The 26,190-nt window shown below is 40.4% G+C and overlaps 1 protein-coding gene and 1 long non-coding RNA gene across 3 annotated transcripts in view; one reads left to right on the top strand and one right to left on the bottom strand.

Moving 5' to 3' along the window:
- The window catches only part of COL4A3 (collagen type IV alpha 3 chain), a 127,483-nt gene that overhangs the window by 42,416 nt on the left and 58,877 nt on the right, over window positions 1-26,190 (top strand). For both annotated transcript variants that reach the window (XM_082690165.1, XM_082690164.1), the window contains exons 2-5: window positions 19,694-19,750; window positions 21,766-21,855; window positions 24,903-24,947; window positions 25,608-25,652. In XM_082690165.1, the coding sequence (XP_082546291.1) occupies window positions 19,694-19,750; window positions 21,766-21,855; window positions 24,903-24,947; window positions 25,608-25,652 (237 nt within the window). The remainder of the gene's footprint in view (window positions 1-19,693; window positions 19,751-21,765; window positions 21,856-24,902; window positions 24,948-25,607; window positions 25,653-26,190) is intronic.
- On the bottom strand, window positions 8,275-19,819 carry LOC309844028. Its single transcript, XR_014300450.1, has 2 exons — window positions 19,498-19,819; window positions 8,275-8,502 (listed from the first exon to the last, which is right to left on the bottom strand). It is a non-coding gene; the product is annotated as an uncharacterized lncRNA (long non-coding RNA).

Below are 26,190 nucleotides of genomic sequence, written 5' to 3'. Positions count from 1 at the left end.
ATCTTTCTAGATGTCTCCATAATATTCCAGTGTATTGATATGCCATACTATACACAACTGAGTCCTTAGGAAGTCTTGTCTGTCTTATGGGCACATCTATACTACCACAGCTTTTCCTAGCGTCCTAGGTATGGGTATGCATCTCATGACCTTGGCTTTCAATGACAGATGTTTTGATATTAAAAATCTAATTATGGGATCTCTGGGTGGTTCAGTCGGTTAAGCATCTGACTTCAGCTCAGATCCCAATCTCAATGAGTTCTGCATTGGGCTCCACACTCAGCAGGTAGTTTCTCCCTCTCCCTCTGCTCCTTACCCACTCATGCTCACTCTCTCTCTTTCCCTCTCAAATAAATAGATAAAATCTTTTTAAAAATTTAATGATGACAAAACAAATGAGAGGTGTTTACATGCTGTTTTCCTAAGCTGTTTACATCAAGGATGAACCTGTTTGCCAAAAGACAAAAAATGCATGATTCCATTTATATGGGTTGCCTAGGGTAGTGAGATTCATAGAGAAAGAACGAATGGTGGTTGTTACAAGCTGGAAGGAGGGGAAATGGGGAGCTGCTAAATGGGAACAGAATTTCAATTTTGCGCAATGAAAAGAATTCTGGAGATGGGTCACACAACAATAGCGATTATACTTAACACTACTGAATTGCACACTTAAAAATGGTTATGATGATAAATTATATGTTACGTATATGTACCACAAAAAAAGTTCTTTAAATAAGAGGATGTTTAAATATGACTGTATGTATTTTATTGTAACTGTTTACTTATTCACTATGTAAGCACATCATTACCTAGCAATTTTAATTCTCTAGAAGATAAACAAAAACCAGAACAATGCTACAAAATTTCTGAACTTCATTTATCATTGAGGTCCTAAAACCCTACCCAGAGTCTCTTTATTCTGAATTTATAAGCAATTCTACCAAACTTCAGTTACCTGATTTCTTAATTAAGAACACGTATGAAACAGAAATATGGGGAGAGGTACAAACAGCTACAGACAGGAAGTCAAGAGTAGAAAGAAGGAAAGGCAGAATGCTTAAGGAAAAGAGCCTCCCTCAAAAGAAAAAAAAAAAAAAGCATATTTGACAACCGAAACCACATACCATCCTGTAATCAAATTATATAGATGCAAATATACATACAGTAGCATCACTCAACAAATATTTCTTCACCATCAGTTGGGGGCCAAGAATCCACTGGGGCACAAAATTGTTGACACTGACAGCAACAGTGTTTAGAAAGGGAGGATTATGTCACTTATAGTCTATTTACAAAGGCAAAAGACCATAGAATACAATAACGTTGATCAAAGATTGGGTACTTTTTTTTTTTTAATTTTTTATTTTTTATAAACATATATTTTTATCCCCAGGGGTACAGGTGTGTGAATCACCAGGTTTACACACTTCACAGCACTCACCAAAGCACATACCCTCCCCAATGTCCATAATCCCACCCCCTAAGGGTAAACCTCAGTTATCTAGAAATTGTACTTTTTAGAATGTTTTCCCAACAACCCTGGGCCCAAATGAGACTCTTGTTCAACAATCATATATAGATTAGTGACTTTATCTATTTACGCTGACTTCAACTGACTTGTGAACAAGCCATTTGTAAGCATGTCATTCACCACACAAGTGTGCACATTATGAAGTCATATTTGCTGGTTTTCAACATTTAAAATAACTTGATTTTAATTACCCTATGTTCTTGGCTATAGCTGTGTTTTATTTGGGTATTTTTGTCAATAACCACAGTTCATAGGCTTGGGCTATAGAAAAAGCTCACACGGGACAGAAAAAGTAATGCTGGGAATACCATCGCTACATGATGGTTCTTCCTCTCTTTTTCTAGGGACACTGCAAATTGTGAGAATCATCTGTATGTCACTTAGGGGTTTATTTACCACATGAAGATTCAGAAATAACATGTGTGGGTTTAGCAACTGAATTCAGTAGTAGAGATAATGACTCGGAAGAAATGTGCTCACAGAGAATCCTTGATAGCCATAGTCTCTAATAGGACTTAAGTATTTTTCCTTAGAGATAATGTATTAAAATTTAGAGGCCCTGGGGGCACCTGGGTGGCTGAGTCCATTAAGTCTCTGCCTTCAGCTCCTGTCATGGTCTCAGGGCCCTGGGATTCAGTCCCTCATCTAGCTCCCCACCCAGTGGGGGGTCTGCCTCTCCCTCTCCCTCTGCCTCTGCCTCTCTCAGGGCTGTGCACCCTTTCTCTCACTTTCTCGCTGTCACTCAAATAAATAAACCAAAATCTTTCTTTAAAAAATTGAGAAAAAAAAAAGAGAAAAAAAAAATTGAGAGACCCGAAAGTTAAGCATTATTTGGGACATTACTGGCTTTGCTCATTCCATGGTGCAGAATGTTTCCTCAAACAACACTGTGCTTGCTTGCCAGAGGGCTGAAGGTCCTGTCGGCACTGCTGGGATAGTCATGTTCAAACTCCCAGAGTTCATGGTTTTTGAAATACCTGAATGTGACTGAATACCAACATTGTGTAAAGACTACACACAGCACACATCCCTGCTGCCTCCATAAGCCTTAGCTACCAAAGTCTTATCAAAGGACAGCTGCACCCACCGGTGTATAGGAGTGTGTAAATACGCGCATGCGAGTGCATATATATATACACTTATATATACATACATATATATATATATATATATATATCCAACTATATATACACTAATATATATACTAGTTCTCCTGGATTTGCCAGAATGGCCAAACCTTTTCTTAGCATTTTCTAAACCCAGTTGCACATTTGAAAAGATGTCATATAAAAGTCAAAGCTCTGCATTTTTTTAATCAGGATATGATACTGATTACATCTCTGTCTTAAGAAAACTCATTTAAATATGCCTTTGTTGTTCTTTCTGTAGTCTTCTTTCCAAAACTAACAGTGAAGCAAGCTATCTAGATGCCTGCTCTGTTGATCCAAGTCGAACAATCAAACTCTATTTTAGCAACAACAAACAATATTTTTAATATGAAGAGAAAGCAAATACTAGGGGAGGTGTGAAAATACAGTCATCTTCAGGGAGCTCCAAAAGACACCTGATGTTTAACATTTAGAGATTTTGTGATCGGGTTCTCAGTTGCTTTGAATTCTGAAATTTTATTTTTGCTTGCTTTTCCTTTTTATTCTAAAATAGGGAACTAAAAAAAAAAAAAGAAAGAAAGAAAGAAAGAAAGAAAGAAAAGAAAAACTCTGTTTTTCATATTCTTTTCTTTCCCTCCAAAAGAGATATCACCATTGTGCAGAATTTCCCTTCTTCCTATCTAAAATAAAAGCATGGAGTGAAGTCTCTGCCCTCTGACCCATTATTTCTGTTTTATCTTTGCCTTTTCTGCTCACTGTGCTCTGGGGCTCATGCCTTTTACCTCCTCTTAGACCCTCCTACTTGTAATACTACACTGTGCATTTCTTTTTTCCCAGAGCCAGTCCTAAGGACTCTGGTTTTCTCGTCTACCTGCTCCTATGATTTTTATTTACCTGACATTAGTCATCTGGAAGAAAAATTTCAGTCAATCATTAATGTCTAAAATATCCAAATGTTTGTTTTTCTGGAGACATAGCTTACACTTTCTTATTTATTTTTGTATGGTGTCTCGCTCCAGCTGTCATCACCATATTTATATGCTTATCTCTCCATAGTCTGTTTTCAGTGCCATGAAGCATTGTACTATTCTTGACATGTGCCCCATTTCATTTTTAACTTTCTTTTGTTGCTTTAATAATAGTTATCTGGCATATATAGTCATACAAATTATGCCTACCCACTTGATGGATTTAGTACCCTGGAAGCTTTTTTTTTTCAGAGGGTCGATATTTATTGAACACCTACTATTGGTGACTGTAGCCCCAGGGCCATGTAGGAGTATCCTGTCCTTTGAGATTTAAAACGACTTGAAATTCTTTGAATACCATCTCAAATCCATGGGAAATCCAAATTCTGCCCAAGATTTCTGCAAATTCCCTGGGGCCTGCATTCTCTTGGGAGCTTCTCCTTCTGATTTCCTGTACTTGCTGAAGACTGAATCACACCAACATCTCAATTTCCACATTTATTCTTCCACTCGTGGACCGGAGCAGGACAGTGCACTGCTTGTTCAGCTTTCCCAGAGGATGAGGCAGTTTTACAGAACAAACTTTATCGAAGATTCAGAGACAACACAGGGGACCTCAACCGTATTTGTAATGTGCTATTTCTTATGCTGGGGGTAGGTGAAGAGGTATTTGTTACATTTCTCTTTATACCTTTCCATATATAGTCCATATACAGGGGCCCCCCACCCCCACCACTCAGGTTCATCCTGAGGGCCTCGTTTTATAATCAGGCAGGTCCACATGTCATATGACACGGATAAGCAGTTTCTCCCTGGGACAACTGCTTTGTTCCTCCCCTGCCCTGTAGATTGTCCCCTCTCCTAGGAACATAGAGATGAGTAAAATGTGACTTCCTATGAGAAGCTTTGTGAGGTGATGGAGAAACAAATAATTACAGTGCAATTAAATATGTGTTATGAGAGCAGTTATGCACGAAACAGAGGAGAGAGCAAGTAACTACCAGAAGATTTAAGGAGCTAGTCTTCCGGAAAGAGGTAACCTTTGAACTGCACCAGAATGAGCACAACTTAGCCAAGCAGAGTAAGGGGTATTGAGAAGTGGGCATTCAGGCCAAAGAGGGACCATGTGGAAAATCCCAGGAATGCAAAAGAGAGCTCGGGGTGACCAGTGGCCTCAGAGGCTGGGGAAAGAAGGGGGACCAGAATACAAAGAGCCTCGTACGTCATTCTGATGAGTTTAGACTTGGCACTGCCAGCCGTAAGGAATGAACAAACAATTTTAATCAGAGGAGAGACATAATACAATTTGGGAAATTTATTTATGGTTGATAATTAATCCTAACTTCTATTTTAAAAAATAAATACTGTTTTCTTATTTCATAAATACCACAGACTTAAGTGCAATCGTTTTCCGATGAGGTTCAGTTTCTGCTTAATGCTCAAGAGGTAAAGTTGACTCTCAAAGTGTGTCGGGGGAACCCCTGCAACCCAGTCTCCTGGGCATACAGGAGATAACTTAGTAGACTTTAAATGCATAATTTATTAGACTTTAAATACAAATACAGATTCCAGGCACTCAGAGCTATTCTCTAGACTTGCGGTCCTGGAAAAATTAAGACTGCTAAGGGTTCCAGAAAATTTATGTATACTAGTGGTTGAGAATCACTATCCTAACTTTCAGTCAGAACACCATGAAAATAACAGATATTTTTTTCTTAATGACGGTTTGATTTGAACTGGTGCTATCAACGAAGCACATTAATCATAACAAATGCAACAAAAACTCCAACATTTCTATAGTTTATTTTAAAAGGCAAGTCAGGATATCAGATTCTCTCCTTATCCTTTAGAGAGCTTCTATATTTGTGATTTGTCGGCTTCTGTCCTGCTCCTATCAAAGTGTTAGACAGCATTTACTGTCCTCCACTCTTAGGGAGAAAATATTTCCATGGAGCCCCAACCCAAATCAGCCCTAAAGAATTTTTTTTCTATAGTGTGGGCACAGCTGAGACCAAGCCTGCAGGTTTGTAGGTGCTACCTCTCCAATCCAGACAGGGCAATGGGCAAGAGAACTAGCCCATGGGCAAGAGAACTGGCCTCTATGCTTGGAAGTTCCGCAGTCTTCCTAAAATGTAGTCAGCTCCTCTGCTCAAGAGAAAAGGAGAGGTTCTGGGCTCCACATAAAATCTGGACCAATCCAGTATGAGACAGATGAACCCTAATGCCACTTGCAGTCTTAATAGTGTATGATTTAGAACAACACAGAGTGTCGGTGCCCCGCCTCCCCAGCAAGTGGTAGGCCAGGCAACCTCCAGGACTGACCTTCATTGGCAGCGAATCTGCTGAATGTGACTTCATCAAGTGGTTGAATCATTTTCCTTTAAAATTTTCCTATGTTTATTCTTACTGTATTTTTTTTTTCTACTGGGAAGTCAAAGCTAGATTGGTGATTTTCCAAATTGGAGAAAAACATCACTGAAGATGAACTTAGAATGCTTTTAGGTTGAGAAAACAATAACTTCTTAGACTTTAAATGTGAACTTAATAGGAAATTTTCTGGTTTTGAGATGAACTTTCTTTTTTATTGTGAATTTTGAGCAGAGTAAAAAATACAGAGAGTAAATAATAATAATAATAAAATATTTGTAGTATTAAAAGACTTAGAGTAAAACAAAGATCCCCTCTAACCTACCCTCCCACGCATCCCCCCAAAGAGGCAGACATTTTATTTATTTGTTTATTTATTTTATTTTATTTATTTGTTTGACAGAGAGAGACACAGGAAGAGAGGGAACATAAGCAGTGGAGTGGGGGAGGGAGAAGGAGGCTTCCTGCCCAGTAGGTAGCCCAATGTGGGGCTGGATGCCAGGGTCCTGGGATCATGACCTGAGCTGAAGGCAGATGCTTAACAACAGAGCCACCCAGGCGCCCCTAACACTACTGACATGCAGCTCAGTAGGTGAGGACACTTCTGTGACCTACACCCCCCTTTTCTTCAAATCTTCCCAACATGCTTAGATCAAAACTTGGTTATATCAGTAGTATATAGTTTTGGAAATTGTGTTCATTACTAAGCCACTGCTTTTCATGTATGTGAACTTTCTTGGACAAACTTTTGTTTTTCCTGAAGTTTTTAAATTTTCTAGTCACACTTGTCAGTTTCCTTGGTGTCCCCCAGGGGCTGCCACCCTCTGGCTCTAGTCTGAGTTATTTATACCTTGGTCATCCTGAGACACTCATTCCGAGTTAGAGCCTCTCTCCTCGATCCCAGGTCTTCCCCTTTCTTGACCTGATTCCTTTTTTTGGTGGAACACATCCTCTAGTAGTTAACCATGGAAGAATGCCAGGATGGTAATATTTTTGCTTCCTTATGGACCTGAATATAATCTGTGTGTCCTCAAACTTAATGTATCATTTGGTGAGTATCAAAGACTACACTGAAAATCAATTTGCCCTAGAATTCTGAAAGCATCATGCCATATCTCCCTTGTAGTCTTATTGTTGACACATCCAATGTGTCATTGGATTCTAAGATCTTTGTATGTGACTGTTTCTTCTTGTTGTTTCCTTCTAGAATCTTCTCATGGTCCCCAATGTTCTGGAATGCTTTGATAATATACCTCAGATGTGTGTATTTGTAAGGGGATATTCAGTGGGCCCTATCAATGAAAACATTTATATTCTTCACTGAGAGAATCATTTCTTATATTATTTCTTCGATAATTTCTTCTAATTTTCTCTCCTTGGCCTTTCTGAAATCCCATTTGGTCAGATACTGGACATCCTGAATTGATCCTCAAAACTTTTGTGCTTTTTTTCGTTATTGTTCACCTCTTCTTCTTTTGCCCTATTTTCTGAGAAAGTTCCTAAATTTCTCTTTTATCATTTCCATCAAACTTTTAATTTTAATTGGATACCCTGTATTATTCACTACTATCTAATTGATTAGCCCCCAATTGTTCAGTTCAACGCAGTGAACATCTATTATTCTATACATTTTTTGAGGGCCAGGAATCCTAGGAGCAGAAGTCTGGGGGTGCTATCTCCAGGTCCCTCATGCCTTTCAGAAGCTGTAGGCTGAAGCAGTAGTCATCTAAGTCTTGACAGAGTCAAATAACTCATTCATAGGGTTGTTCCCAGAGGCCTCAGTTCTTTAATGCATGGACCTCTTCATAAGGCTCCTTGACTTGACATGGCAGCTGGATTCCTCATAGCAAGTAACCCAAGACAGAGCAGATATCACAATTTTATTTTATGACTTAGTCTCAAGTGACATAGCATCATGCTTGTCCTATTCTGTTGGTCCTACAGACCGACCCTGGTTCAATATGTGATGGGACTACAAAAAGGCATGAATGCCAGGAGGAGGAATCACTAGGGACCATCTTAGAGACTAGCTACCACAGCTCTGTATTCCAATTTTTGTTGTTTCTTTTTTCTTTCTCCTCTGTGTGTACCCACCCTTTTGGAATGGACCCTATTGGAAATGCCTCATGACTCTAAATAATGTTAAAATGGTGTTTCTTGGTTCATGTTCCTTACTATGCACAGGTGCCAAATTCCAAACCACCATAGTTGGCTTCTAGACTCAGTCCAACCATGTGATGATTCAGTACCCACCCCCCCAATGCTTTGTGTTGTCAATGAATGTTACTCACTAGAAATATTTATCTTGTTTTTGAGTTTGTCTTTATTTTCTGGTTTTTTGTCTTATCTTTTATTGGAACAGAGGATATGTGTCAAAGTATTTACAAATGTCATGGTCCAGTTGACATGAAGCTTTCACTGGTCACCCAGCTTCCAACAATTGACACTTTTGATCTGTTTTTGTCTGCTCACTTGTTTTTCTCATCTTGTGATTTGGTACTGTTTTTGGTTCTTTATCCGTCTTATTCTGGTTTTCACACACATGCAAAAAAAGAGGATAAATATAAAAGTATTTAAACAACTATCTTTCGGGGCAGCTGTATAGCTCAGTGAGTTAAGCCTCTGCCTTCAGCTCAGGTCGTGGTGGAGAATCCTGGGATCAAGCCCCACATCAGACTCTGTTCAGCAGGGAGCCTGCTTCTCCCTCTCTCTGCCTACTTGTGAACACTGTCAAATAAATAAATAAAATCTTTTAAAAAAATTTTTTTAATTAAAAAAATAAACAACTATCTTTCTGGATTAACTTTTACATACATAAGTGAGCCTGTTTTTTCTCCTTATTATTCAGAATAATACTGCTACCCAAATCGTGTCCATATTTTCAAACAGGCACATCGGAATCTCCCCCAAAAATCCAAACAAGGCTTCCATTTGGAAAACTGACCTTGTCTAAAGAGGGACCTTCAGCTTCTTGTCTTCCTTTTGAGTTACCTTTAGGTTCACAGATAGAAAATGGATTTTCTCTTGAATCATCATCTTATATTTATTTGATCGAGTGCAAGGTTTCTTTTTTTTTTTTTTTTTAAGATTTTATTTATTCATTTGACAGAGAGAGAGATCACAAGTAGGCAGGGAGGCAGGCAGAGACAGAGAGAGAGGAGGAAGCAGGCCCTCCACAGAGCAGACCCGAGCCAAAGGCAGAGGCTTTAACCCACTGAGCCACCCGGGCACCCCGAGTGCAAGGTTTCTAAACACTTCTAGCAGCTCTCCCAGAACCCAAAGCTGAAAACTGTAAAACTCTGAAAATCACTTTAGATTTGCTATTGACAGTTGGTATAATTAGCCAAGTGACAGCTTTTGGAAGTAGTGAAAGCCATGTGACCATTCTCCACATGGACAAGAGCTAAGGGCCGCTTTTCCAGATTCTCTCCCACATGAAGAAACATCCCTGGAGAGATGAACGAGAACCTTGACATGCCTGGTTCTACTGTGCTTCTTCACGGGTTGACAAATGAAAAAGAAATAGATGAGGTTTTTTTTTTAAAATTTTTTACATTTTTTTAAAGATTTTATTTATTTATTTGACAGGCAGAGATCACAAGTAGACAGAGAAGCAGGCAGAGAGAGAGGAAGGGAAGCAGGCTCCCTGCTGAGCAGAGAGCCCGATGCGGGGCTCGATCCCAGGACCGAAAGCAGAGGCATTAACACACTGAGCCACCCAGGTGACCCTAGATTAGTTTTATATACAGGATACTTTTTAAAAATTTTATTTATTATTTGACAGAGAGAGACACAGCGAGAGAGGGAACACCAGCAAGGGGAGTGGGAGAGAGAGAAGCAGCCTTCCCACTGAGCAGGGAGCCCAACATGGGGCTCGATCCAAGTACCCTGGGATCATGACCTGAGCTGAAAGCAGACGCCCAAAAACTGAGCCACCCAGGTGCCCCCACAAGATACTTCTTTTTCTTTTTTTTAAATTAAATTCATTTTTTTGTGTGTTCCAAAATTCATTGTTTATGCACCACACCCAGTGCTCCATGCAATCCATGCCCTCCATAATACCCACCACCAGGCTCACCTTCCCACCCCCCCAAAACCCTCAGTTTCTCTCTCAGAGTCCACAGTCTCTTCTGTTTTATCTCTCCCTCTGACTTTTTTAAACAAGTAATAGTATCAAAAATATTTTTTAAAAGACCTGGTCCTACATATAGGCAAACCAAACAGGCAAGCTAAAGGGTCCCATGTGCCCCAAAATGTGTCTTGCCTGTCAGTCGGGAGTTTGAATTTTCTACCATGTGGGGCATTAATGGAGGGGTGTGTGTGTGTGTGTGTGTGTGTGTGTGTGTAAGAGACATTTATCAGTAAAAAATGTGTCAGTTTATAGGGCATATTTTTAAATGCAACATGCATTACACTGTATGAGATTAGCTTGCTGAGATCTCTCAGAGAGAAAACCATGCGGTCGTAGGTCACGAAGCAGATAGTGGCTGACCAGAAGGGATGTGAATGGCAGAGAGAAGATAGTTATGACTAGTTCAGTGCTTCCCAAAGTCATGCCTGTGTTGGATGGTGTAGACTTTCACCAGACCAAGGGAAATGAGAAAAGAACAGCGTAGGTATTGCCTATGAAGTAAAACTTACTTATTTTTACTTTAAGGGAGCAGCTTGTAGTCTATGAGCATTTACTTGCTTCGTTAACAGTGCTCTAATTTGTTTTCTCTTGGGGCGCCTGGGTGGTGTAGTTGGTTAAGTGCCTTGTTTGCAGCTGGCATCATGATCAGGGTTGTGATTGGGGTTATGAAATAGAGCCCTGTCAGGCTCCATGTGAGCCCCGCACGCTCAGTATGGAGTGGGCTTAAGACACTCTACCCCTTCCCCTCGGGGGCAAGAGCACACACAAGCTCTTGCTCCCTCTCTCTCAAATAAATAGGTGAGTCTTTAAAACAAAACAAAACAAAACCTGTTTTTTAAAAAATATTTTATTTATTTATTTGACAGAGAGCAAGAGAGATCGCAAGTAGGCAGAGCAGCAGGTGGGGGGAGGGGGTGTGATAAAGCAGGCTCCCTGCTGAGCAGAGACCCTGATGTGGGGCCCAATCCCAGGACCCTGAGATCATGACCTGTACCTAAGGCATAGGCTTAACCCACTGAGCCACCCAGGTGCTCCAAAAATCCCTGTTTTCTCTTAAGGGATGACGATAGTAGATGATAGATTTGCTATTGGCTCATGGTTGGGAAGATAGATTTGCTTATGCATATTTGAAGAGAGCCATTGCCCTTACATATCAAAATATAAATAAAACAATCCACTGTTCGTTTCCATTAATTGTTTTTTAATTTTGCTGCCTTGTGAAGTACAAAACATAAAGAACTATTAGACTAGATGATCTTCTGGATTCTTCCAACCCACAATTTGCATTAACTGTGCCCTCCCTGCCAATAACCCTTGGACTGAAGTATGGTGGGAGGAAGTGGAAGAATATGAGGAGGGGACAGGGGGAAGAGAGAGAGTCCTGGGTGCCACTCTGGCAATTTTCACCTGTTACAAAATACTATGGTTCTTTTTATTTTTTCCCAACTGTTTGGAAACTATAAATTCTTAGGTCGAAAGTAGTGCAAAAACAGACACAGACTGGATTTGGCCTGTGGGCTGCAGTGCACCAACTCCTGATTTATACTGTAAACTCCATGAACTACGATGTTACATTTATCCCTGGGATTTTACATGCCATCGTTGGGGGCACAGTGACAGTGTGAGGGGAAGAGATACATCTGAGTCCCTTCCCCAATGCCTCAGTAGCCTACAAAGCCAGCCAATAATTAAATATAGTATAGTGGATGAGAATGTGGTCCTGGATCAAACCAGCTGGATCCATCTCCCCCAGCTCCATTCATAAAGACCTCTGGCCTCTGACATCCAGTTTTCATAGCTCGAAGGTAGAGCTAATTTTAGTACCTACCTCACAGAATTGTTACTGGGTGTAAATGAGGCCATACACAAAGCAGAGAGCCTGAGCAGTGTCCTATGTAGTCACTGTTCAAAAAAATGTTAACTACTGAAATCATATTAGGAAGGATCCAAGTTCATTTCCTCTACAGCATCCTTATCATGGGATCCTTCAGAGTCTGTTAATCTTACATGAATGGTGAAGGACTCTTAGTCCTGTTAGACTTAAAACCTTTTAGGGCAAGGGGGGAAAAAAAACCCCGAAAACCTGGAGTTAATGATTATAGGTATAAATTCCACTCACTGCCTTATACAAGATGGACAGAACTTTCTTACCGATGTATTCCCAAATGTACCAGAGACCTCTGATTGCCACCTTCTTTGTCAGAGCCAGTAATGTGCATGCTTGCTGTCGTCCAGAAAAACAAAAACGGGTGGCTGATTTAGATGTCTAGACTAGTGATGTCTCTCTGGACAGGGGTTGAAAGATAGGAAGTGGCAGCTCCAGTGAGATTTCTATGATATCCAAGTGTGGTGACAAGGGCTCCTGGGCGGGGAAGAAGGGGCCACCACGAGCGCGGTGCACGGGTGTCCTTCTCCTTTACTGGAGGGCATGCTGCCAAGGCTCATGGTCAGTTGCTTAAGGCAGACGCGGGATGGAGGGGCCCTGCGAAGAGCGGCTCATGGAGTCTGTCTGGCTCAGTCAGCCACACTCGGTCAGCTCTTTTCACACACAAAAACTTTCGCCTCAGGCTATTGGCTGGGCAAAGGATCAATAATCATAATGCAGAATCAACAGACCTGCTCAGTAGAGTGTTAACCAGCTTTGAACGCTGCCAACTTCCCCTTACACTAAACCAGTCTGGGCTGAACGTGGGGGAGGAGAGGCTGGGGGCAGGCAGGGAAGTCCACTTCTGTTTCACCAGAATGTTGGTACGATGGGCATACGAGGTTTTGAAGGCAGAAAGCAGAAGCATTCCAAGATTATTTGGAAATGATTTCCTGGCCTATTAATGACCAGTAAAAATGTATGTTCATAACTAGATTCTTTATTTGTTTTAGGAGTAGAAAGAGAAATGTTTGCTGCCTGTCCGTGCTGAGGAGATAGAAGGAATTGTGAGACATTGTTTCTCCTTGTAGTCTAGAAAACATAGTAAGCCCTCAACTCATGGACATTTAAGTAACAATATTAATTTAATACATTAGTAATTGCCCAAACTGTTGATAGCCGCAGTAACAGCTGTCGGGGAGGAAAAAATTTTCCTTGACCCTCTTAGGGTCCCTGACTGGGACTAAAATTTAAACTGACAAAGACAGATTAACAGGAGAAAAGCACACTAATTTAATTAATATTTTACATGCTCATGGGAGTCTTCACAAGAGAATGAAGATCCAAAGAAGTGACCAGAGCAGGAAACTTTATACCTTTTAGACAAAGAAGCAATAAATTTGTGAAGAATTAACAAGACAAGGGGTTTGGGCTTGTGGTTGTAAGTGGTGGAGAGGTAACTAGGAGTAGGTTTATTTGAAATTCCTCTGGTGGAGCCCCTGGGTGGCTCAGTGGTTAAAGCCTCTGCCTTCGGCTTAGGTAATGATCCCGAGCCCGGCATTAGGCTGTCTGCTCAGCGGGGAGCTTTCTTCCCCCCAACCCCCTGCCTGCCTCTCTGCCTGCTTGTGATCTCTGTCTGTCAAATAAATAAATAAAATTTTTTAAAAAATGAAATTCCTCTGGTGCTATCTCTAGACTAATGAGAATCTGTCTCCAGTTTCTTTCCTTTACATAGAAAAGGGGAACCTTCTCTGCATTTACTGCCTCATTATTGCTTTCAATTCAAAATAATTTTTATGTCAGAGAGGAATATTGGGGTGACATATTCTGGTTCCCTTCACAACCCCAAGTGCTATATATTCATTTAAGTGCTTTACCAATATTAACCCATTTGACCCCGTTTTACAGCTGTGGAAACTAAGGCACTAGAGAGCACCTAAAGTTATACAAATGACTTGGCAGAGCTGGGATGCAGACTCAGGAAGTCTGCCCTGGAAACAGTACCCTTAACCCTTCTACAACATTGCTGGGAAGAGAGGGCAACATGGGGGCAATTCGTGGGCAGTCCAAGGGCAGGCTGGGAGCTGAGACAAAGAGACCAGTGGGAGAGCCAGCCGATCAGACCTCCTGGGAAGCGCATGCTGCCTTTATATAATACACTTGACTTGGCATCTTTCATGTATCAGCATCAGGGACCATTGGGGTTTCCAACCAATATTTTATTAAACAAGTAAATATATCTGTGCTCATGTATAAATAATATCAACTAGTATATTCAATATACTCTAAGAATACTATTAACAAATACTACTTAATTCATTTGTAGTCAAACAAAAATACATTTCAGTCTCTTACTGTTGCTGTTAGAATCAGGACATGTGCAGATGGGACAGATGGTAGGAAGTATCAGATAATAGTGTGTGTGTCCTTTGGCCTAGTACAGCAAGAAAGGGGAGAGAAGTGACCCCCTTTGACTGGAAGCAGGGCACTCTGCAGGCTCCTTAGGGATAGCATCCCAAATCCTACTCACAAAAAACCCCCCTGGAGGATAGATCTTAATATCTTCCGTTAAAGAAAAGGTAACTTGGAAGGATTAAGCAATTGTCCTAAGCTCCAGTTCACAGCTAACAAATCTGGGAACAGATCCTATGTAGGTATGGCCTAAGAACTGTTATTTCTTGACTTCTAAACCTATTAAGATTCTCTACTATCACAGTTTATTTTACATTTTAAGTGAGATTGTAAAAAATGCATGTGACCTTTAAATGAATCATTCTCACGAGTTTTAACTATTTAATATTCAAAAGTGCTAAAACATCATGTAATCTTGGATCACTTCCTGATGTATTAATGGCTAGCGGGGTGCAAAAACCCATAAAATCATTATTAAGAGCTTTCTACTCATGACAAATGATTTCTTATTTCATTAAGGTATGTGGAAACTAAGAGTTACTTTATTATTGGAAGAGGAAAAGTCATAAAATTTTTGCTTAAGAAATATTCATTAGTTCTGCTTTCTTAATGGCCAGTAGCACTTGGCCAAGCTGATTTTTTAAGTGATTTAGCATTTGAATAGAGGGTAATGGGTTATAGTCTATTCTACCATGGAAAAACATTCCGTGGTGTTTCAAAAGTGGCTGCAAAAAAAGTGGATCAAACTCAGTGATAATGAAAATAGAGTCACTGTACCTTTTTGCCAAATAATCTATTTGAATTATTCATACACATTTGCAAATTTAGAAATTAGTTCAGGAAAAACAGCTTAATTAAGAGAAATGAATATCTTGAGTCTGAGGCTACTGTCATTACCATCTAAAAAGTGAAGAGCCTAATTTCCATGGCCTGGGAAGTGCTCTCAGATGTATCAAAGGTGCAGCACTTGCTTCCAAGGTAGCAGTTGAACAAAAGCCAGAGAGGGCCCCTAGCTATAATTTTGAATTTATTCACTCAGGTGGTGCATCCGTGTGTCAGCAAAATTGTCACATACTCTGAAGTCCTAGGTCAGTCCAATTTTGCAAATATATAAGCTGGCCATGCCTTGTCATTTTAACTGCAAATTAAAACTGGAAGAGTTTTGGAGCATTTCTGCTAAGCCTAGAAACAACCCTGGACCTAGCTCTGGAATCTTGCCAGCTGTGCTGACCACTGCATGTGGGTGACATGGTGGACAGATAGATGCTCTCACAATGACTCTCCTTTTGAGTGACTGTTGGACTGACCAGAACTCTCCATACCTGCTCTATAATCTATCAGTCGATGCCCACTGACACTGCCCACCTGAGACCCATAGGCTTCTCCCTAGTACATTGGCATATGCCTGCTCCACTCGTGGAGTTTTATGGTTGCCAAGAGTTAGTTGTTTCTATCAGTTGTACTTATTGTAGTAACAAAGTGATTTCGTTAAGTATTAAATAACAGATTGGTTAAATACAAATGCCTAAGATTTGTGTTTCTGTGACAACTAGAAACGGCTATTCAATTAAATATGGCTGAGAAAACATTTAAGAAGTTAGAGAAAAACATGGTTTAATGTCGAGAAGGACTCCATACTCAAATTACTCCATAAGCATCTTTCAGGAATTAACCTGTTTCAAAGAAACCAGAAGCTGAAATGGTCAGTGGTGCATCATGGGTGTGGCTTAGGAAGAATGGTGTCACAGAATTCCAACAGCAGACCCATTCCCAAAGAAAAGACCCAGACCCTATTTTATAAGATTGAAGATTTGGCATACATGTGTATATTTTAAGTTATAAAATGTCTAAAATGTTCATGGATCTGTTTGTTCATTTTTTTAAATTGCTCAATTTAACTAACTTTTTCATTTAACCAACCAGCTGGTTTTGAACTATCAAATAGAGTTTTTATCTTAATGTAAAGACAATGAAGCCAAATACAAACAAAACCTAAATATGTTACCCCCTAATGTTCCAACTGAAGGGCAATAATGTAAAAAATCAGGAACCATGGTTTTGATGATCAGAAAAGGGGAGCAAAGTCACTATGGGTGAAGATGGAAAGCCAGACCCCAGGCAAGAGGGAACTCAAGGGAACAATACAGTCACACACAGTGAGCCCTATACCCAATCTGTGAATACCACCCATCTGAGTTCTAAGGCTTCTTCTTTGAAACCGTGAGAACCACGGGTTGAGAACAGACTTCATTTATTGGTTATAAGTAAAAACATTATATAAGTCTTATATAAGCCTGCAGAGCTCACTTTAGAACCAGTAACTTGAAGTTACCAATTACCTGAAATTAAAAAATCAGTGTTGATTTTTTAGTTTCAGAAATGATGTTTCAACTGGATAAGAATATACTGTTGTTTTGGGGAGATGCACACAGAAGCATTAGCAGTGAAATGTCCTGGTGTCTATAGTCTACTTTTCAGCAGTTTGGCAAAAACACGTGTGTGTGTGTGTGTGTGTGTGTGTGTGAGAGAGAGAGAGAGAGAGAGAAGGAGAGAAAGAGAAAGAGATGTTAACAGTTGGCATACCTAGATAGGAAGCTCTAGAAGGGTTCATTGCACTGTTTTTCAACTTCTTGAAGGGTTTCAAAGTTTCCAAAAAAGACTTTTCAGTCCAAGCAACTATTAACTAATTAGCCTGGTGTTAATTTTAACAGGTATTAAAATAGCCGAGGCTTCTAGTTTCATTTTTTGCCACTTCAATGATAGTTGTGCATGATTCATGCGTAGAGAAAAGATCTCAGTCACGGTAGTGCAACAATAGCCTTAGGCTCCTGTGTCTTGAAATTCCAGGTCCAAATTGGATGTAAACAAATTACCAGTTTTCTATCTACCCATCCATCCATTCACCGAATCCATAAGCATTTGCTGAGTATATATTATTCATCAGGGCTACTTATGTGAATAAGACTATAATTCCTTCCCTCCTAGGGCTTACAGGCCCCAGGGAAAATATACATTAAACATGAAACTACAAGTGTTCATGGGAGCAAATAAGAAGGAAGACCTGATCTCATTTGGGGGCAAACACATACTTGTTCAAGCTCATGTGAAAGATTTCCAGTAACGTATGGCCAACACGGCGTTCGCTCCGAGAAATAAAATAAGGCCTGACTCATGAACTCCATCTACCTTCTCAGAGTTTAGAGAATTGGTCATTTGCCTCCTCTTACCCGTGGTCCAGAGATTCCCAGAAAGTGCTGTGTTGTGTCTGGAGGCAGAAGAGTCAGAGATGCTCACTGTCTACTTGAAAACTGTGGCCCATCACCACTGCGTGAACCTGGGCATTGGGTCCTCACGCAGGTGTTGCTTCCTTATCCAATATCTAGTGCTCTTGGGTGTAGGACTCAGACTCCTCTCTGAGGCCCTGCTGTACCCCCACACATACACATGCTGTGTGGGAGCAACATGCTTGTCCCTCCAACTCTTGGGACCAACTGGCAGCAGGTACTGAAACCAGAAACAAAAGCTGGAGCTCTTATCTTCAGCCAGCTTTCGCTTTCAGCCCAGTGACAAAGCATCCCAAAAGTGAGGGGCATAAAAACTTGGCTACTTGCTTGGGATGACAGGAAAAAAAGACATCCCAAACGAAAACCAATGTGCAAATTAGTGTGTCAGATGATCTAATGTTCAGACACATTTCGAGAATTAGCTCTAGCTTGCAGACTCAGATTTTACATGATAGCTTAGACCAGTGGGATCAGAATCACTCAGAGGGCCTATTAAAACAGAATACTGAGACCCACCACTGAGATCAGGGTTTCTGATCCAAGGGGACTGCGGTAGGGCTGAGGGTTCACATTTCTGACAAGCTTACAGGTGGTGTGGCTGCTGCTGGTGGGGGGACCCCACTTTGAGAACTATTACTTCAGTTGAGTATTTTTTTTTAAGATTTTATTTATTTATTTGACAGAGATCACAAGTAGGCAGAGAAGCAGGCAGAGAGAGAGAGAGGGAAGCAGGCTCCCTGCTGAGCAGAGAGCCCAACATGGGACTCGATCCCAGGACCCTGAGATCATGACCTGAGCCGAAGGCAGTGGCTTAACTCACTGAGCCACCCAGGCGCCCCACAGTTGAGTCTTCTTAAATATGGGATTGAAATGAACATAAAGTTTAAAAATCTAGAAAGACAAGTTTGATATATTATGTCAAGGTATGACTGAATGACCCCAAACATCTGGGAGGAAAATCAGAAAAATCGTTTTCTAAAAAATACCAACTCTCCAACCCTTGAGGGGAATATAGATTTTCCTTGTCAGTCACTTTCTATTTATATAAATTGTGAGGTAGGTATAAATTTGGTGTCTGAAAATTACTATGCACTTCTCTTTCTTGAAAGGCAGCATAGCCTACTGTTCTACGTTCAGGAAACAAAGATGTTTTTACTTGAGCATTTTATTTTAATTGAACAAATAGGGCCCTCCACTTTGGAAATATCTGAGGTAATTTCTATTTTATTTCTTCCTACCAACCAGCCAGCACAGGTCCTAGACTTGCCCTGCTTTTGCTGTCAATTAATACTCATTTCCTGTGGAAAGCAAACTCATTCTCAGTTAATATTAACCTGAAGAAAAAAATTTAAAAGATAAATACATAAACATAGAACATGTGTCAAAGCACATTTTAAATTTAGTATTTTCAACTACCTCTTTGTTCCTCTGCTGGCAGAGAAATTACAGTTGGCCTGTGCATAGGTTCTAAAATGTATCAAAGTAACTGTGATAGGATAAGAGCGCCCAAGCTCACAGCTACATTTTTATTTTTGATTTATACTAAGAACCCGTTGATGCACTACTGAATTAGTTTGTTCTTCTTGAACATCATTCCAGGAAAAGAAAATCTTTGAATCACTTATAGAAGATATGACCAGTTAATATACACATATGCATATATATATAGTTAAATCTAAGAGACTTGCCAACATTAGACCACTTTCTACTGATGGTTACGGCAATTTCATATGGTACAACTATACATTATTCTGAAACATGAAAAGATGACTTCCTTTTTTCCATAAATAACTTAAATTCCCCAATATAATAAAAATGATGTACATTCACCCGACAGCTTTCCTATATGCAACCTCTTCTCACTTCTCGGCTCTGTTTCTCTCGATATATTATTGTCCCAGTGTGGCTCCTCTAACAAATGGTGTTTCATGCTCAAAGAACAGAAAAATATGTTTGCTTTTGCCTGGTCAGCCAGGATGTATTAAGCTGTTTTTAAACAAAACTCTTTCTTTTTCCCTTTTCCTAGGGCTGTGTCTGCAAAGACAAAGGCCAGTGCTTCTGTGATGGGATCAAAGGGGAGAAGGTAAAAACGAAATCCTAATAATATTCTTTTCTTCTGTGGGGCCCATCCAGGAATTCGCTCTTATCAGAAAGACCCGCAGTGTGTTATTTCATTCCCCAAGTCCAATTTTAAAGAAATTGTATATAAACATTAACCAAAGAAAAGGTGGGGGGAAAAAGCCTTCTGGAAAGTTTCATGCAACTTGTGTAATGCCATCAGTTAAAATGTAACTCTTTAGGTCTGTAAAGAAAAAGGAGCAAGTTGGCAAAAAAGAAAGCTCCTAAGAATGCCTCTATATGTAGAAATGTTGATAAACATGAGAGACCAACGGAAACACAGGCATTGGAATCCGCAGACTTCAAGGCTCGCAGCGCCGGTGCAGGCGCGCCCCCTGGCGATGGAATTCCGCATCAGCACTCTGGCTAAGGCCAAAATGCCGCACAAGGAAGAACTACAGGTGTCCCCCGCTTTCTGAAAGCTCGCCTTGCGCCACTCCGCTTTTAGGAAAGACCCACACAGCCATTCGTTTTGGTAATCAAAAGAAATCCGAAGAGGATGTTGCTTCTTTGAAAACAACAACAACAACAACAAAAACCAAAAAACACATTACCACACTAACGTAGGTTTTTCATAAAAGCAAAGTTGTGTAATTCGAACTTTCAGAAAGCGGGGATACTCTTTGGTTTACACCATTTCAAATTAGGAAAAGTTTCATAGGAACTCTGTGTCTTCAGATAGCGGGGCAAACCTGTAGCTCCATTGCAAAATTCAAGGAAAAAATAGAATGCCATGAAATCTCATTAGTCCGCTCCATTAACTTGCAATTTGTGATAATTAAGACAGAGGCCGAACTAAAGTTTTTTCTTTGTTTACCAAACCCTTTCCTCTGGGACACTAATGAATTGCTTAACAATAGTGAAGGGGACTAAAAATATTTTTAGAATGTATTTTTAGCTCTTTAGATAAAATAATTTACACATAATTTATGTACTAACTATAGTAACTATTCTATTTATTTTCAATTATTCTATAATTAACACAAACTTTGATTTAAGTTTTTCCCTAAAGCTATGAATGTAATTTACTCACTCAGATGCATGTTGGAAAGCTGGGATTCCTTTTTGCTCTCAAGAATTTATCAAGTCCCTGCTATGTGCAAGATGCTATTCTAGAGTGTTTGCAAGTGACTGAGTATTGATAGAGGACAAGCAAATTCTTTTGTTTCTCCTTTTGTGGGATGTGTGTGTGTATAACAATGTGAAATGGCTGACTTGGTCTCTTTCTCTTTTTTTTAAATTTAATTTACCAATTGTGTAATTAAATTGACTGAATCAACCAGCGACATTTATAATTAAAGAGTGATCCCAGGACCTGTGTTCACCAGAAAATTATTTGTTGGCAGAACCATGTCACTCATGGGGCCTAAATTACTTTCACTCACTCGTTTCTAGGGACATTCTCATAATATCATCTCTTTTAAAAAAATTATTTCGCTCACCCTTTTGGTAATACCACTCTTGATATCTCCTGCATCTCCTACACAAAGAGCAGATTGGATTACTAAATTCCTGTGTAATCAAGAAAGGGCTAAAGCTGATAGCCTGCTTGTTGTTCTTTTCAAGCTACAGGGCAATTATGCACACTCCCCAAACACATTCTTGTGTGTTAGCCTCATTCTCTCTCCATCCCCAAGCAAGCACACTGAACCAATCTCAACTTTCTCACTGGGCTTTCCCTTCCTACTTCTTGATGAACTCTCTGAAACTCTGCTCTGTGTAGCGCCACCGTTTGGGGGAAAGTAGTTCCTACAACACCAAAGGCGTAAACTTTCAAGCTTACCAACAAATAATAAAAGCAGGTAGCTTTCCATTTGCTGTTATACTTACTGCTGAGTGCCAATTTTGTTGATCCAAGGGGGGGAAAAATATGTCAGATGTATTCATTAAGTTGTAACGAAAAGAAAGCAATGGTTGTGGGTATGTTTATTGCTAGACAATGCTCTTCTGTGTTTCTTATCCTGTGTTGGTTTTTAATAGGGGGAGAAAGGCTTTCCTGGACCTGCTGGTTCTCCTGGCCAGAAGGGATTCCCAGGTCCCGAAGGCTTGCCTGGACCACAGGGACCCAAGGTATGTCAGTTCATAAGCTTAGAATATCCCCAATTCACCTAACCTTCTTTATGCCTACCCCTGGGCTGCTGGGAACGGGAGAGAATTCCATATCTCAGCCAGCTGGCAAGTGCAGTGGCGAACTTCTGCTCTCCAGGCTTAGCCTGGTCCTCAGAACAGCATCTATCCCAAGAGATTCAAATGCTCATCTCCTTGACGTTCCCTACTCAACTTCCTCCTCCTTTCTGATCCACACAGCTTCTATACCTGCCTATTTTCTTTTATCTTGCATAAAAGGGTGAGTTCTTTTGGCTTCCCATTCAGAACCTGTTCTTCCTTCCCCCTGTCCCCTGATCCTGGGACTCCCACCAGAACCACGCCTCTTGGCCCCTCCTTTCTTTTTGATGTTAGCTTTTCTCTTTCAATCCTCAAGTATATAAATGGCCCCCATACTAATGAAATATAAAATTTCATCTAGATCTTTCAGGTCCTGTAAGCAAAGGATTGCCATCCTCTCCATGTCTTTCCTTTGTCAAGATTTAAAAAAACAAACAAAGTAACTAACCAGGCTAACTGTAGTTCATCTCCTGTTCGCTCCTCAGCCGCCATGATTTGCCTTTGGTCCCCCTGACCTGAAAATGCTCCTGCAGAAATCACCCATGACTTCTGTGTCCTTATCTGTCGCAGGCCCTTCTGCTTTGTTCCAAACCACACGGGTCACTCTCCTTGAAACACTTGTCTTTTTTTGTTTCTGGAATCATCCCTCCTCTGATTCTCTCCTTTTGTCACACTTTTCTTTTCTTTCATGGGTTCCTCTTTCTCAACTCATCACACATTTTTATCCTAAAGTCTTTGATACAACAAAGGGCTTTGTTGAAATAAATACCCTAGAGGATTTGCTAAAGAACTACATACCCACTAGATGTGCTGATGGCTCTTTCCTGCTGCGGACACCAGCTAGACTTAAGCCTGGGCTCTCACGCACTCACGTGGTCCTTCCCCTGACTGCAGGCCTCCAGCAAGCTACGAACTAATGAGTAAGCTATGAAAGATCATTGAAATGGATCCCCATAGAGTCTTTTTAAATTTCATCCATGTGTGGACTGCCTGTTTGGTCATCAAAGGCAACAGTTACTGTGAATCTATTCTGTATTAGGCATTGGGGTGTTTGCTCTTGACTGTCTCTGAGCTACTCTTTCCATTGATCCCAGAAATCACGTGACTCGGTCTCTGTTTTAGTGGCAAAATCAGAGTTCACATCCGGTTTAAGATGATGCCAGAATCAAACTCCCATGACCAAAGAAACTAAACCCACACCTACAGTTTCTAACAAGCAAAATGTTGTCATTTTCCAGGAATTCTGCCATTCATGTCTCTCTGATTCATGTATCTGTTGTTTCTCCATTTCTCTTTCTTCTGACCCTAATTTTGGGGGGAAAAAATCATTTACACTCTGGACATATATAAAACATACAGTGTTTGAAATCGGATCCATTCAGTGTCTGACCATCCCACTACCTTCCTCCAGGGCATGGCCTAGGCTGTTCTTCCATTTCACTAATGAAAGGATTTGCTGCTTCAACGCTGGACTTGGATCAACTCATGCCATCTCTTTACTTTTTGTCTCGTTCTCTACCCCCACTCTGCTCGTTACACTGGCATTTCTTTAGAGAAGCCAACAATCGATTAAAATAATCTTTGTAAACATACGGCACTTACAACAGTTTGGTTCGGTGATGTGGAGGTATTCCATAAAGTTAATCCAGAAAATCTGGGGGCACGTTGCCATGGAATTTGGATATGACAGTGTACTTTATAGATGGACACACAGAAGATAATTTGATCAAAGGCAGACAATTATTGCATGTTAAAACCTGACCAGAAAGATTTTTCAGCCTTGAAATTTTCCTCTCTTAATTTTAAATATTGTATGCATGAAAAGAGTCACAATTCTGGGGTCTTGCACGTGATGCAAACAGCATCCCGCAGAGACGGAGAACATGGACACGCACCCAGGCATTCCACCTCAGTCAGCAAAGACCAGCTGTAGCCTTGACCCTCCCCTCTCAGAAGAGTCTGTAACAACCTTTTTGTCTGTAACAACCCTTGTCTCAAAAATAATTTAAAAAATTTAAAAAGTCAAATATACTAAAACATATTAAAACTCCCAGGAATGATAAAAATGGCTTTTGGACAATGGAGCTTCCCCACCAAGTGGCCTGGTTCAAAAAGTCTCCATTTAAGGTTATTCTCCAAGGAACAGGGCCTCTATGCCGTATTCATCCTATACCCAGAACAAGTTTATCTCTGGTTCAGGCCGTCCTTACTCGGCTGCTCCTTTATGCATGCCTGCCAGGCCCATTTTGCTAATAAAGTCTTTCTCATGCACAGAAATATTGGCTGCCATTCTCATCCCCATTATAACTGCGTCATCCTTATCAGACCTCAGCAGCTGTCTGGTTAATGCGGGGTTTGTACAGCAGTGCTTCTCAGACATTAAAGGGGACAAGAGTCCTTTTCTAATCTGGTGAAAATGTAGATTGGGAATCAATGTGTGTGGGGGTAGGGGAGGCCTGGGAGCCTCCCAGGTGATGTTAGTCCTGCAGGACCCCGGACCCCACATTGGGTAGCAGGGTTTTGAATGAATTTCTGTTCATCCTTTCTAATACCTATTTTAGCTTTAGGGGCACCTGGGTGGCTCAGTGGGTGAAGCCTCTGCCTTTGGCTCAGGTCATGGTCTGAGGATCTTGGGATCAAGCCCCGAGTTGGGCTCTCTGCTTAGCAGGGAGCCTGCTTCCCCCCCACCCAACTCTCTGCCAGCCTCTCTGCCTACTTTTGGTCTCTCTCTCCCTCTTTCAATCTCTCTGTCAAATAAATAAGTAAATAAAAATCTTTTAAAAAATATTTTAGCTTCAGTTAAGCAAACAAGCAATTTCACTGTGTTAACCCTGAAATAATCACAAGAGCAAAACAGTTTGGTGTGTGAATAGAATGGGAACTTTTAATTTATAGTGTCTTAGTACCAAATAATTTCCAGTTACTTTTTTTTTTTTTTCTCTTGGATCTAGGGTTCACCAGGACTCCCAGGATTCACTGGTCCCAAAGGTGTGAGGGTTAGTAGTCCAACTGGTCCATCTGGATGGTTTGATGAAAATTCTTCTTCTTTAAAAAATAAGAACTCTGCACTGTAAAAGTTCTACACATGTCACAAAGGAATACATTCTGTTTGATACACTGTATAGGTGAAGTTCAAGAACAGGTAAAAGTAATTTGTCATGGCAGAAACCAGAAAGGGGGCGGGTATTAATGGTCTAGGAAAGGGTGTGAGAGGACCACAGTAGGGGGTTGTGTGTGGAGATGTTCCCTGTCTGGACGGGATGGTGGTGATACCAGTATGTACTTGCACTCATATGTAAACATGCCTCAAGCTCTTTGCAGAAGCTGGGGGCCATCTACTGTATGCAAATTATGCCTCAAAAATGCCCCCAAAGAAGGCAAAAAACCATTTTAATCATCTTTTTAAATACTGCACTGTATGTTAACTAAAATTTAAATAAAAATTTTTAAAAAGTAGTTTGATGAATGTAAGATTTTGAGAAGTTTGTCCAACCTTTTTTTGTTGTTTTGTTTTGTTTTGTTTTCCAATAGTGTTTAGCCATTCCTAATTGTCATTGCAGGATGCTGTTATCATAATGGTAAATGCTTCTATTTTTATAGGGTCAAACAGTTTTTAAGTGTTTTTCTTGCCACCTTCCCCTTTTCTACCTCTTTAGGGAATAACAGGATTGCCGGGATTTTCAGGTCCTCCTGGACTTCCAGTAAGTAATGGGGAAAATGTGTGCATTTAAAAGAAATAAAAAGAAAGTTCACTTTAATAAAGAGGTTAAAGCAATAGCACAAGGAAACGGTTGCTATGAGAGGAGCTACAGGATGAAAATGTCACAGTGGCGTCACGTAACATATTAGAGTTCGGATTTGTAGGACACGCAAGTCCAACTGGATTTCCTGAACAATCCAAGCAGAGCAGAATGGGACAAAATGGAATGGGACAGGATGGGACTTGGCCGTAGGAGATGGGACAGGACAGGACAGGACAGGACAGGTTAGATGGAGTGGAGTGGAGTGGAGACGAATGAAATGAAGGAAGAGAAAAGAAGAGAAGAAAAGAGAAGAGATAGAATATTAACTCTGCTTAATAGTATAGAACAATAAAATGCTACCTTATGTATACACCCCTCTTCTTTTTCCTTTCCTTTCTTCCAGCTTAAAATAGCATATTAAGGACTCCATTTTACATAGAAAGTTCTTTTGTTTTATCTAAAATATATGTATCTCACTTGATAATGTTTGGTTTTG

This window comes from Mustela nivalis (genome assembly GCF_964662115.1).
Source record: "Mustela nivalis genome assembly, chromosome: 11".
Classification (NCBI taxonomy): domain Eukaryota; kingdom Metazoa; phylum Chordata; class Mammalia; order Carnivora; family Mustelidae; genus Mustela; species Mustela nivalis.
This window is presented reverse-complemented; position numbering and strand designations above follow the sequence as displayed.